This window comes from Gymnoscopelus braueri, assembly GCF_963280865.1.
Source record: "Gymnoscopelus braueri genome assembly, chromosome: 1".
In the NCBI taxonomy this organism is placed as follows: domain Eukaryota; kingdom Metazoa; phylum Chordata; class Actinopteri; order Myctophiformes; family Myctophidae; genus Gymnoscopelus; species Gymnoscopelus braueri.
The window spans coordinates 35,106,871-35,120,110 of NC_137603.1; the positions used below are offsets into that span (position 1 = coordinate 35,106,871).

At 42.5% G+C, this 13,240-nt stretch overlaps 1 protein-coding gene across 1 annotated transcript; it reads right to left on the reverse strand.

The window, feature by feature from the left end:
- Nucleotides 1–589: 589 nt before the first annotated feature.
- On the reverse strand, nt 590–8,786 carry LOC308088496 (extracellular calcium-sensing receptor-like; the record flags this gene model as incomplete). Its single annotated transcript, XM_080432963.1, has 5 exons — nt 590–1,503; nt 4,316–4,439; nt 4,533–4,760; nt 7,152–7,280; nt 8,583–8,786. 5 exons carry the CDS (start codon nt 8,784–8,786, stop codon nt 590–592), a joined length of 1,599 nt encoding a protein of 532 aa, XP_080289089.1.
- Between the last annotated feature and the right edge of the window lie 4,454 nt (nt 8,787–13,240).

Below are 13,240 nucleotides of genomic sequence, written 5' to 3' on the forward strand. Positions count from 1 at the left end.
TACTAGGAGGAAGATTTTTTTCAAAAAAGTGTACAGAAATTGTTAAAATTATGTTTTTATGTGGAGACGCCTCCAGTTCATTAAGTACACCTGGTTCTCACTTAGCACCTCCTCCACCACCTTAGCACCACCCACCTGTCCTAGTCCCTCCTCCTCCTCATGCCCACACCTGCTGTGTTATGATAATGAGGGGGAGGGCATGTTTTTACTATGTCACTAAAGCGCTGTTTTTCTATTGGCACGTTTGACCCTCAAGGTTTCAGCCTCCAGGAAGAAACTCAAAATAGTCAGAGAAGACATAAACACCATAAAAACACCACCAGGGGGCTTAATAAAGTTCTATCAACCTCATAAACACATGAAAAACTGAAAAAGTGCAAAACCATGGCACCACCTCTTTAAGGGAGGATAATCAACTTTTCACCAACTTTATTCATGAGAGATAATAGATGTTTGCATTTCTGACTAGATTTAGTTTAATCTGGTAAAAAACAGAATCAATTCCTAACAAGGTGATCAGAAATCAAATATATCCATATAAACCTATTGTAAAACACACAGAACATGAATTATCATTGAATTTCTGTTTCTACGTCTTGGCGGCACCGCGACCCATGATGGACTTCTTAGTGTTTCTCTCAGGTTTCAAAAGGATTATATAACACTTTGGTCCAAACAATGCCACCAAAAGGCCAAAACTAGATGCTAAAATAGCAAATACCTCCACTACATCTGCATATTTGCCTGGAGAGCTGATATATGCTGGGATGAAGGCTATCCACACAGCACAGAAGATCAACATGCTGAAAGTGATGAACTTGGCTTCATTGAAGTTGTCTGGAAGATTCCTTGCCATGAATGCTAGAACGAAGCTCAGGAGTGCCAGCAAACCAATATAACCAAGTAACACAGCAAAACCAACTGTTGATCCCATATCACACTCATAGACGATCTTATCACTTTGATAGTGTGTGTTTTTATGAGGAGTTGGTGAGGCAGAAACAAGCCAGGATGTGCAGACTATTGCCTGGATGGAAGTAAGAGCCAGAACTGTTCCTCTCTGTTGTATAACACTGAAAAACTTCATAATGTCTGCTCCACCAGGCTTGGAGGCCTCGAACACAGCCAACACCACCATAGTCTTTACCAGGATACAGGAGACACACAGCACAAAGCTGATCCCAAATACTGCATGTCTCAGCTGACAAGTCCAGAGTCTGGGGCGGCCAATGAACAGAAGTGAGCACAAGAAACATAGTTTGAGTGACAACAAAATTTGGAAGCTGAGTTCTGAGTTGTTGGCGCGTACCATGGGTGTGTCTCGATGATAGATGAAGATTCCCAGGACAATGGCACATATAAGTGTGCCTAGCAATGAGATGGTTGTCAAGGAGATACCCAGGGCCTCATGGTAGGAGAGGAACTCCACGCTCTTAGGGACACAGTGGTCACGCTGGGGACTGGACCAGAAGTCCTCTGGACAACTGGTGCACTCTGTAGAGTCTAACAAAAACAGAAAGTTTAAAGAGACAAAGTATTGTCTCAAAGATAATCTGTGGTGTATGCTACTATACTATAATCCTTCTATATCCTACTGTGTGCGTGCACCGTTATACAGATTGTTCACTCCCTGGAAGCCAGAGCAGAACCTATACCCCAAATCTTTCACATCACCTGTTATTGCTCCACCACGAGGCAGATTTTAGCAAAACACATTTTTGGATATTACCCCCACAGATTTTGTCCACACATCACGCAAATCGTACACATTATCTGTATAGTCATGTGATCAAGACAGACCTGTTAGATTTTTCATATTCTATCCTGCTTGGGTAAGATGGCTTCCAAAGTTTGCAGGAGTGGCCCGTTTTGAACAAAATACCTCAAATCCTGAAAGCAGCGCTCGATTGCCGTGAAATTTTGCATGCACATTCCCGCTAGGCCAAGGAGAACCCTACATTTTTCAAATTAGCCTCATGGTGGCGCTATGTTAGGCACATTCACCTTTTGGCCAATAAATCTTGAACGGTATAGGTCATACCATCAAAAAAAAAATGTTACTCCAGGGAGAGGTTTGGTTCACTCGCAATAAGCCGCGACGTCAATGTTGTCTGGTGCGCAACAATAATATCAGGATCAGTTCACTTTACAGGTTGCAAATCCGGTCGAGACCGAAAACGGAAACAACATTTGTGCGTGTGTTCAAATTACTGGATACAGTAGGCGGGCTCTACACAGGATTGGATCACTGAGCAGTAAATAGACAGGGGGTCTATTTACTGCTCAGTGATCCAATCCTGTGTAGACCCCCTCTCCCCCCCTCACAACCAACCAAACCACACACTCTTGACAGCACAAGCAGAGACTAACCAACATTTTAAAAAGATGCGTTGTTGGCCCAGGCTGACACATTATTAGGATAGTTAGTTTAGTTATGAGGTATAGTTATGTTTAAGTTGTCAACGTTTTTGCCACGGGCTGTGGATCTGTAGTGACAGTGGCAAGTGTCCAGTCTTGCATTTAGTTTGTCTATACGAACACAATTGGCCCGGGTTCGGGAGAGGGAAGCCGGGCGGGGAGGGTATGCACTGCACATACTCCTGCAGGGGCAGCACCTGTCTGCAGGGAGTGTTGGGCGGGAGGAGTAGGATGAAGGCTCTACGTCCTCCCGGTGGGGGCTCCTCACTAACTGTTGAGTCAGTAGGAGACAACAACAGTGACAACACAAAAAATGTGTGTAGGGAGGAATTAATTGGAATGACGACTAATAAGGAGAATAAGGGGTTTAAAGCGTTTCATAGCACTGAGTCAGCATTGCTGAGGGTTTTTAATGATGTGTTGAGGACCACTGACTCTGGTGACTCTGAAATTCTGCTGCTGCTGGATTTATCTTTCTGCTTTTGATACTTTGAATCACAAAACTCTAATGTCCCGATTAGAGCATTGTGTTGGTGTCAGGGACACTGCTTTAGATTGGTTTTCATCCTATCTATCCGAGAGATGCTTTTCTGTTCAATTTGGAGATTTTGTATCATCTTCCACCCCCCTGTCGTCCGGAGTCCCTCAGGGCTCGATCCTTGGGCCAATACTTTTCTCCCTATATCTTCTCCCCCTGGGACAAATTTTTAAGAAACATGGCATCTCCTATCACCTTTATGCTGACGATTCTCAAATCTATATGCCCATAAAAAAGCATAGCAACAGCTCCCTGACACCTCTTTTTGACTGTCTAAACGACATTAAGGCTTGGATGGCTCTCAACTTTTTAAGTGTAAATTAGAGTAAAACAGAGGTCATAGTATTTGGGCCTAGTGGCCCTGGTGTTGTTCCCTCTGACCTTGGTTCCCTGCAGCCTTACGTTAAATCCGTTGTCTCAAATCTTGGTGTCAAATTTGACAATGTGCTCAAACTTGACAAACAGATAAATGCTGTGGTAAGGTCCAGCTTTTATCATCTAAGGCTGCTCGCCCAAATCAAGTCTGTACTTTCTTTTAATGATTTTGAGCGTGCCATTCATGCTTTTATCACCACACGCTTGGACTACTGTAATGCACTTTATGTTGGCTTAAACAAAGGCTCCATTGCACGTTTACAGCTAGTCCAAAACGCTGCGGCACGTCTCCTAACGGGGACCCGCAAGCGTGACCACATTACACCAATTCTGGCTTCACTTCACTGGCTCCCAGTTCGCTTCAGAATTGATTTTAAGATTTTATTGTTTGTTTTTAAATCACTGAATGGCCTGGCACCTCAGTATTTATCTGAACTCCTAGAGGTGTATAACCCACCAAGGTCACTACAGTCTGCGGGCCAGTTGAAACTTGAGGTCCCAAATTCAAATTTGAAAACCAGAGGTGACCGAGCCTTCTCGGTAGCAGCCCCCATTTTATGGAATGCGCTCCCCTCCCATATTAAACTGGCCCCCACCATCGATACTTTTAAATCTCGCCTTAAGTCCCACCTTTATGCTTTGGCGTTTGACCCTGTTTGAGTGTTTCGTGGTCTATGTTTTGTCTCTATGTTTTGTCTCACTGTCTGTTGACGCGGCTGCGTCATATTTTCAGTGATGTGTTTCTTCCTGTTGTTTATTTTGCTTCGTTTGTTTATGTTTTTGCTTCTGTGTTTTGCTTTGTCTCCGTGTTTTTTAACTTTCCCAGTGTATTTGGTTTCTCTGTACAGCACTTTGTAAACCCTGAACAAGTTTTAAAATGTGCTTTATAAATAAAGTGGATTGGATTGGATTGGAAAAGCAAGAATAAAAGTCGGCATTTAGTCTTAGCTTGTGAACAACCCCGGGTATGGACTGTAAACCTACCAGTCTGATCGCTGATCTCTCCCTCAGAACAAGCAATGCAGTCAAAGCAGCAGACAGGTTCTCCTTTCCTTCTGGCCACACGGGTTCCAGGGGAACAGCTCTCACTGCACACTGACCGAGGAGGCTACAGAGGAAAGTAACAATGATCAGTTTCAGTCTAAACTAAATTACATTCACATCATGAGCTCAGCATTAGATTTTGGAAAGCTGAAATTACCTTTTTGGATTCAAAGTTCCAGGAGATTCTGTCTTCATCAAGGATGAGTTCATCATCTCCGGAGGCTGACATCCTGACCACACCTACCTTGTGAAGCTTTGTGCTTCCATCAGGAAGCCACGACCAGTTCATTAGATCGAGGATTGGTAATGCATCACCATTCTCATCAAATGATACACGATCACCAACAGATGTGGTGAAGTTGACCTTTTCCAGGTAATAGAGAAGCTAGAAATGGTGATGAGCAGAAACATGAAGAGCAAGAGACTTAAAAAACATCTACTGTATACAATATACACTATAATTATATGGTTAGTGAGTGAGCATAAAAATAAATGGACCATTTTGAAAAAAGGGGGCATTACAGGTGCTGTAAGATATTTTCTTTTGTCAAAGTGAGCATTTTCAATTCGGAATAAATAAGTGAAATTAGCAGTTTGGAATAAATAAATACATTAGCAGACAGAATTGGAACACAAGCTGAAATTAGATATGTGTGGGGTACATGTGTGGGGTTACCACCTATACAGACCACCTTTAGAAGTCTCCCTCTTCGACCAGTGATGGGGGCATGTCTACACGACACTGAGCTTGGTCATATGATACATGAAAGATGCTACTATATGTCAATTGTTTTTCACCAACGTCATATTTATATTTTCATAATTATTCTGAATTTCAATCTAAGTAGAAATAGGTATACTGTGAATTAATATCCTACCTGCCATGGCTGTATTTTCTGCAAACTGGCACAGCTGTGCCCAATGAAAGGCCCTCTTCCTGGCACACATTGCAACATGTCATGGAGGGCATGGGCCAGAGCATACACAGCCTTGTACACATTATACTCTGCCCTGAGGTTAGACACATCCAACAGGGTAGTTTCTGCTGTTTCTAGGTCCTCTTGTCCAGTACACACCCTTCCACCAGCATCCACCCAATCTGACGGAAGGGGTGCAAATTTACACCGAAATGTGTGCTCCCAAAACTGCCTCACCTGATGAATGGAGAAATAAGCATAAATAAAATAACAGAAATAAAAGCATAAATGCAAAATTAAACGAAATACTCACTACGTTATCTTCATGGCCGTGGTCAGGGTCATTGTCAGGATGTATTTTTAACAAGAAGTCCTTGAGACCTGGTATCTCTCCACGATGAATAGCAAAACCCAGGGCGCCTCTCAGGTAAGGCAGGTAGTGAGGAGCCTGGAGATATGGGTCTTCCCACCAAGCTGCAGTGGCAGGTAAGAACCATAGCAGACCCGTTACATTCTGCTTTACCACCTGTTGTGTGTTGGGAAGAAAAGTTTATATATATATATATATATATATATATATATATATATATATATATATATATATATATATATAGAGAGAGAGAGAGAGAGAGAGAGAGAGAGAGAGAGAGAGAGAGAGAGAGAGAGAGAGAGAGAGAGACTGAATGGATGTGTGTGTGTGTGTGTGTGTGTGTGTGTGTGTGTGTGTGTGTGTGTGTGTGTGTGTGTGTGTGTGTGTGTGTGTGAGAGAGAGAAAGCTGCTTTTATTACCCAAATGTTTTAACATATTGTATCCTACTGCACTGCTGCGTAATGTTTGTTTGTTTTTAATGTTCTATCTCTGTTGTATGGTATGTTTTTGATTTTCTGTGGAGCACTTTATAACTCTCTTTTGAACGGTCCTATATAAATAAAGCTGTATTATATATATATATGTCACAGGGAGATTGGAGAACCAGGGAGATTGAAGACAGAGCGCTCGTTTTTAGGCACAGGGCTTCGGGGCGAGGCGGGGCTTTGATGCGACGCGGACCTGTCTTTTGTTATTCCCCCCCACGTAGCAACCAGGAAGCTACGCTAGGGGAACGCTGAACACGCGTTCACACGCACACGTGATAATAGTTATTGTCCATGACGGAGGCGCGCCGACTCAGCAGAGCTTGAGGCCGAGGAGGCGCGCCCTCGCGCCTCCAGGCGCGAGTGCGCTGACCGGCCGATGCCGTCCGAGTTGTGAACCGATAGGGACAGAATAGTTATTTTCATGGATCACTGTGTGTGTGTGTCAGGGAGAAACTAAAACAATGCGTGTGTCCTTGGGCGCGGTCAAGCGCGCGCGCATGTGTGTGCGCGTGCGCACAAACGCGCACGCACGCACACACACACAAACACACACACACACACACACACACTCACACACACACACACACACACACACACACACACACTCCCTCTAGTCTGGCTTGCATTGCCCTCTAGCGTTGGTTTTACAGAATTGCCTGAAAACAAGCGCTCCTTCTTCAATCTCCCTGGTTCTCCAATCTCCCTGTGACACATATATATATATATATATATATATATATATATATATATATATATATATATATATATATATATATATATATATATATATATGCAGTTTAATTGCAACCTATGCTATTGCAACCTATGCTATATATATATGCAGTTTAATTGCAACTTATGCTCACTTATATGTTCATAGATGAAGAGATGTCTTTACTTCCATATATTCTCATTTTAGATTCCTCCATTTTAGATGTATCATAACAAAACAAACAAACCTCCTCCATGACATTATATATATATCTCCCATATCCAAATACAATGACCACACGAGCTGTGGACGTCTTCATCACAGTGACAATCCTCTGGAGTTTGGCCAGGTCATAATTGTTAAAGGGCAGAGCCTCTGAATAAGCCACACAACCCAGACCAGACTGGTCCAGACCAGACTGGAGTAATAGGGCAGCATCACGGCCTCCATCATCATCACTAAACAACAGTCCTACCCAGGTCCACTCAAACCACCTCATAGTCTGGAGTATAGCTCGCACCTGATTGGTTAAAGAATGGAGGGATAAGTACTTAAGTTAGATTATTCACATGGTGGTTAATAAGTGTGTGGAATATGAACTATTGATACCAACACGTCTATTGTGTGTACAAGTTCACCTGGAAGACAAAACTTGGTATTGTTCTAAAGAAGGATGGGAACTGAGTCAGGTCGCTCAAACAGGAGCAAGCAGAATAGTAACTTATCTGAAAAAAAGACAAAGCACAAAACATCTGTTTTGTAATGTACTGGATCATTTGTGTGATGGAACATTTGCCAAAAAAGGAAAAGGGGAGAAATATAAGTTGTATATAGCTTCAAACAAGCAGTGACTGCCTTTGCCCTTTGGAATCTCATTCAAGAAAGCAATTCAAGTGGATCGCAATGTGCTGTTTTAACACTCTACCCTATAATCACAATGCAGACTGAATACATCTGTGTATCCTTCAGCACCATGGACAGCGACACTGTCACAAAACATCACGTTTTAACCCCTAATGAATTACTAGGCTACACATTTTACTAAGATACATGGACATTGGCTTTTTCATAAGACGGGCAATAACAACAATCCTTCAGGGTAATCACCTGGTACCCCCCCCCCCCCTCCCTCTTTCTCTCTCCTAAGAGAGAAAGGAGTCATGTCCACATTATAAAATTGTTGTAACCTTATTATGTATAGAGAACAGTGATTGATAAATACGGTTTAATGTTACAATGTTATGATTATACATTTTTTTTTAATTCCTGAATATCACACCACATAGTTTACTCTCCAGTCTTTTATATATACATTTAAAAAAGGCATTATATCAGACCAATGGATGGACCTGACTCAGGACTGTATGATTCCTACTTCCAGGTCTGGGCAAAGAATCAAATTATTGTGGCAGCGGTGTTCAAAGGGTTAGAGAAGAGCACTTGTTGCCGGAAGTTTAAACAAAATAAGTAGAAATATGGACACACAAGGTTTCTTCCTGATGGCAACAATTATGCTCCATGTCTTTCAAACAGCAAAAAGACCAAATATATTATTTATCATATTTAATATTTGCAAATAGCCAAGTAAGCAAAATTAAGCCTATACTGTATAATAGGCCATGGTTAAAGGGGATTCAAGTAGGAAACTTACCATGGGCACTCTGTACAAACTTAACATTCTAGAGGTGGCAATAGAACTTTTTGAGGTAGAAGGACCCACAATTCCGATCACTGGAGGAGACCCAACACAGCTCTCATCCAGTGCAAACTGCTCCTCTCTCCCACTGATCAGTGACATCGCTGCACGGAATCCAACTCCAAGCGTGGCACATGTATCATGGAAACTGAACCCCAGAGTCACATTGGGCAGCAGGCTGGGGTTTCTGTTGATCTCATTGACGGCAAAAGCAATGGTCTGGACCATTCTGAAGCCTTGGATGCTAAAACTAACACACAAAATTACACTGCAACCTTGAATATCATTGCTGTCAGAAACCATGCATGTCCATATTGAAATTAAAGGTTTTATGTTTTTGTTTAATAAATTAATGCCTTACTTTGTCTTACTACAGTGTCACACAGACGTATCAAACTAGCCGATCTACAAGCTCACAAGACATTGCACCACAACGCCTTGCGAGCTTGTGGATTGTCCAATTTAGCTATATTTTAAAAGAAAATATTCAAGTGAAAGTGAAGGTGGTTAAGTGTGTCTGTGGCTCCTATACATATTGAACTATTGAAAAGTATTAGAAAGAGTTTGTGACGAAAAATAATAACAACAATGGATCCAAAACACAGGATATTTTTCTTTCCTTGTTTTTCACCCCCACTGAAGAGTAACAGTATTGAACACCAGACGGAAACTATATGTACATTTGTAGAAATATACAAATCAACTAATCCTGGTTTTATCTATGGAAACAAGGTCAGTGTTCTCTTGCTTGCTAGTTGTGATACTCACAGATAGCAAGAGGGCTCCTGTTGCTTGGAGGTAAAAGACTGCTCAGGGAACACAGAGGAGATGTGGATCGGAATCAAACCACCCAGAAGCACGTCTCCAGCCTTGTACAATCTGTTGAGATTAAAGTGTGCCTGTAACTCACAAGAAGAGGAAGATGAGGAAGACAAAGGAGAGAAGGAAGAGAACAATATCAAGTATGAAAGCAGGTGTATGTCTTGAGAAACCCTCATGACTGTCCTCTGTCTAACACCCCCCTCCATTCTCTAAATCCATTGTCCAGCTGGTACGTTTTATACACAGTGCTGTGCCACTTTATGGCATTACGTAATCCCTGTTTTACCTTATGGCATTAGGTAATCTCTTACACCCATCTGAGCAGAGGTAGAAGCAGAGGTAGGGTTTAACATACATGAACAATACTTTCATATGGACATAATGTTGTTTGTGTACTGTAATGTGTCAATCACACTCTCACCAGGGATACATTGACGTCTCTTCACCCACTGTAGGTCATGAAATGCATTATGGATTTTAGAAAATAATTGATATAAAAATAAATAAAGCTCCAAGCAGAAAACATGATATTTTCATAAATAAATCACTGTTTTGAGGGCCAACAGGCTCTAAAACGTAAAAAAAAGGAAAGGAAAGAATTCGGTGTGTCCTGGCCCCCTGGAGCCAAGGAGGACACCCCGGGCGGCCGCGATGGGGTTTTGACTCGAGGCCGGGGTCCGGACGGGGCTTGCTGGAGCTACCGCCGGACCGGTTAGCCGTTTAGCTTAGCGCCTAGTTAAGTACGTTTCGTACCGCGGTGACATAAAAGTCATGGTGAAGCGCCGAATGCTTCACAGATGTCACCAAACAGGAAGTGCTTTGTAACTTATTTAGTATTGAGTTACAGTCATAGTGAAACCTACTACCAACATGAATCATAATAATCATAGTCATAGCATCACCTACTGGTGACTGGAAGTTATTGTCACTATACTTTTACAAACTACCCCTGCGCTTGGGATCATGTTGCTCCGTGGTAACAGCATGGTGTCTGCCGTGCATCCCCATGTGGACAAAGGTGTGCAGGCCCAGTCATTTAATCATTACCATTGGTAGAGCACTTCAAGGGGAAGGGACAGTCAGCTGACTGATCCAGTCAACGAACGACCCACCTCTAGGGACCACTGGCCAAATGGCTGTGATTAGCTAAGACAAACTCAGCCCCTGTTTCACAAGTAAATACATCACGATATGGTCTATTTCACTAGTAAATACATCACATTATGGTCTATTTCACTAGTAAATACATCACAATATGGTCTATTTACCTAGTAAATACATCACAATATGGTCTATTTAACACTTGACTGCCGGAGATAAAACATCGTTTTTCGTCCCCTTGCCAGCAAAACGAGCCATTTTACTGTAGCCTACCTTTGAAAAATCATGGAATATTATCCGCCACCGCCCGCACCACGGAGATCGCCTACACGCACGGGGGTCTGGTAGAATCAGAAAAAAATTAAATGGCCGGTCGCGATCCTCCGTTCCAGAGCTATGGCCAGTTCAATGTGGCTTCTTTTGGCCAAAAACAGACAGCCGCGAAAATTTGAATTTTATAAATCCTTTAGCATGAACGGAAACTATTTTTTTGTTGTGATCATGTGATTTCTTGGTGTACTCTTCTTCGGTGGTGCTTGGATCATTCACAGGCTGCGGAGCAGCGCCCTCTGGTGTAATCACTGAAAACATGATTGTAGAGGCATTTTAAGACCAAACCTCTATTCCATGGTGAGGGCCCAGGTTGTCATGACTCGCTTTATTTCCCCAAAAAAGGTGCTGAGAGGAATTGTCTTTTAAGAATATAAACAAAATGACGACGCCCGTTTTTCACTTTCCCAAAATGTAAGTTGTTTATTAGCGTTTTTGTGTGCAGTTTGGCCTATGTGATCTGTTGTCATGGCTACAGTCCGCAAGCTATGGGAGCTCTAGCGCCTGGCTACACTAATTGGCTTACAAACACACAAACATATGAAGGACTTTTATTTAGGGCCCGTGTCCACACATACTGCGTTTTATGAGCGGGAGCGCTTTGGATATTATCTTCATAGCACTAGCACGCACATTGACACATACTCTGTTCGAGTCCACATTGTGTTAGCTCTTGGTGCTAATAGTGTTAGCGTCTACATTGTTTACTCATTGATGCAGACAGGTTTACTGTGTCTCAGGTGCCTCTGAGGGCCACACGCGGTACAACCCAGTTTACTGCTGCCAGGATCCCTCCGGGGCCACACCGTTGCTCCAATCCGCACCAAACTTGGCACAAACAAAGTTCAGGGGTCTGGTGTAAGAATGGTCACACCAAAGAACCTAAATTGCACACATATGGGAGGCTGCAGCAGTGTTACAGCAGTGTTTAACACTTCAAATGGCCATAACTCAGTGACCATTGCGCTGAACAGCGCAAATATAGGACTAGATTTGAGGGCTGCATAGTGACTTGTTAAAGCTAATGGTAGTATACTGGTAGTATTAGTCGGTCTATTTGTCGAGTCGACTTGCCTTGTGCGTGACACCTGCCTTGTATTGTACCTCTATTTATTACTATTTTTAAGCTTAAATACCTGAAATATTTCTCAATATTGATCTAATTTCCATTTTGTTTGATTCTGCAAAAAACTGTCCCTGTCATCCCTTGTGTCCCCTATAGGAACAGGTTGTTTATGAGCTCCAGCACATGGAAAATTACCAGCGACACAGACACAGACGTCTCTGATCAGAAGTGTCCAGATGCATCGGTAGGCAGAAATCTCTGATTGTCTAGCAACAACAGACTATACCCAGGTGGGTACAGATTAAACATGAGCTGGGCAAGCAAAGGCAGGTGTGTTTACCGCTGATGACATCCGGCCCAGGAGTGATGAAATAGTGATGAAACAGGTGCAATGTTGTTCTAGGTCTGTAGCTAGGTCTATTTTACTGTGTCATAATACAATACAATGTGTTTCTAGGCCTGTAGCTAGGTCTATTGTGTCATAATACAAAGACAGATGAGCAACCATAATATGGCTGCATTTTCATATATTATATCAAAATGGTTCTTGATACAAAATACCCCAAGTGTAGATATATCAAAACAAACTACAGTATTTTAATAAGCGGTGGGTTTCAGATGGGAAGGAGTAGTATCGATCACTATTTATAAGGACACACTTTTATTTGTGAGCGAGAAAGAGGAAAAAAACATCACGAGAGTGAATTGACGAGTGATCAGTTAAACGTGTGTTCTCTCCTCTCCAAGTTTAATGTCAGTCAATAAATAACAGCCAGTAACATTGCGCTGATGTGCATCTCTCTCTAGTGTGTCTGTGTTGTTAACCGAGCTGGGCGCAGTGCGTACAGTATCTGTCTGTGACTTTGTGCCTGGCAATAGTGAGTGAGTGAGTAGCCTAGTGCTTAAAACCGTGTTGCTTGAGAACATGGCATGGGGGTTGGGTTCGTATATGCGTGCATGCACAAAATGAAATTTGTCGTGCTGTCCAGCTACTTGGGGTGAATGGCACTCTATAGGCGCATAAACTTTTAAAGCAAGATTCGTCCCAATTCCACCCTCTCTAGCAATCCTAACACTCAGAAGAGAAACGAGGGAAGTGAAGAAGGCACTAGGCAGTAAGGCATGCATAGTTGACAAGAGAGAGAGAGAGATGTTTCTACGCGCCTCCCCTTTAGTGGCTTCATGAGCTCTGGCACCTAATAATTTACAAATTAAGCACTGGTGTGAGGGAAAACCCATCCTCAGCCAGAATCGACGACTTACATTCGGGTATGAAAGTGGTGGTCTTTTTACAAGGACCTGTGGTTGGTCCCTCTGGTTACAATTGGAAAAAGCAATGAACTTACAAGAGTTAATGAGAGAA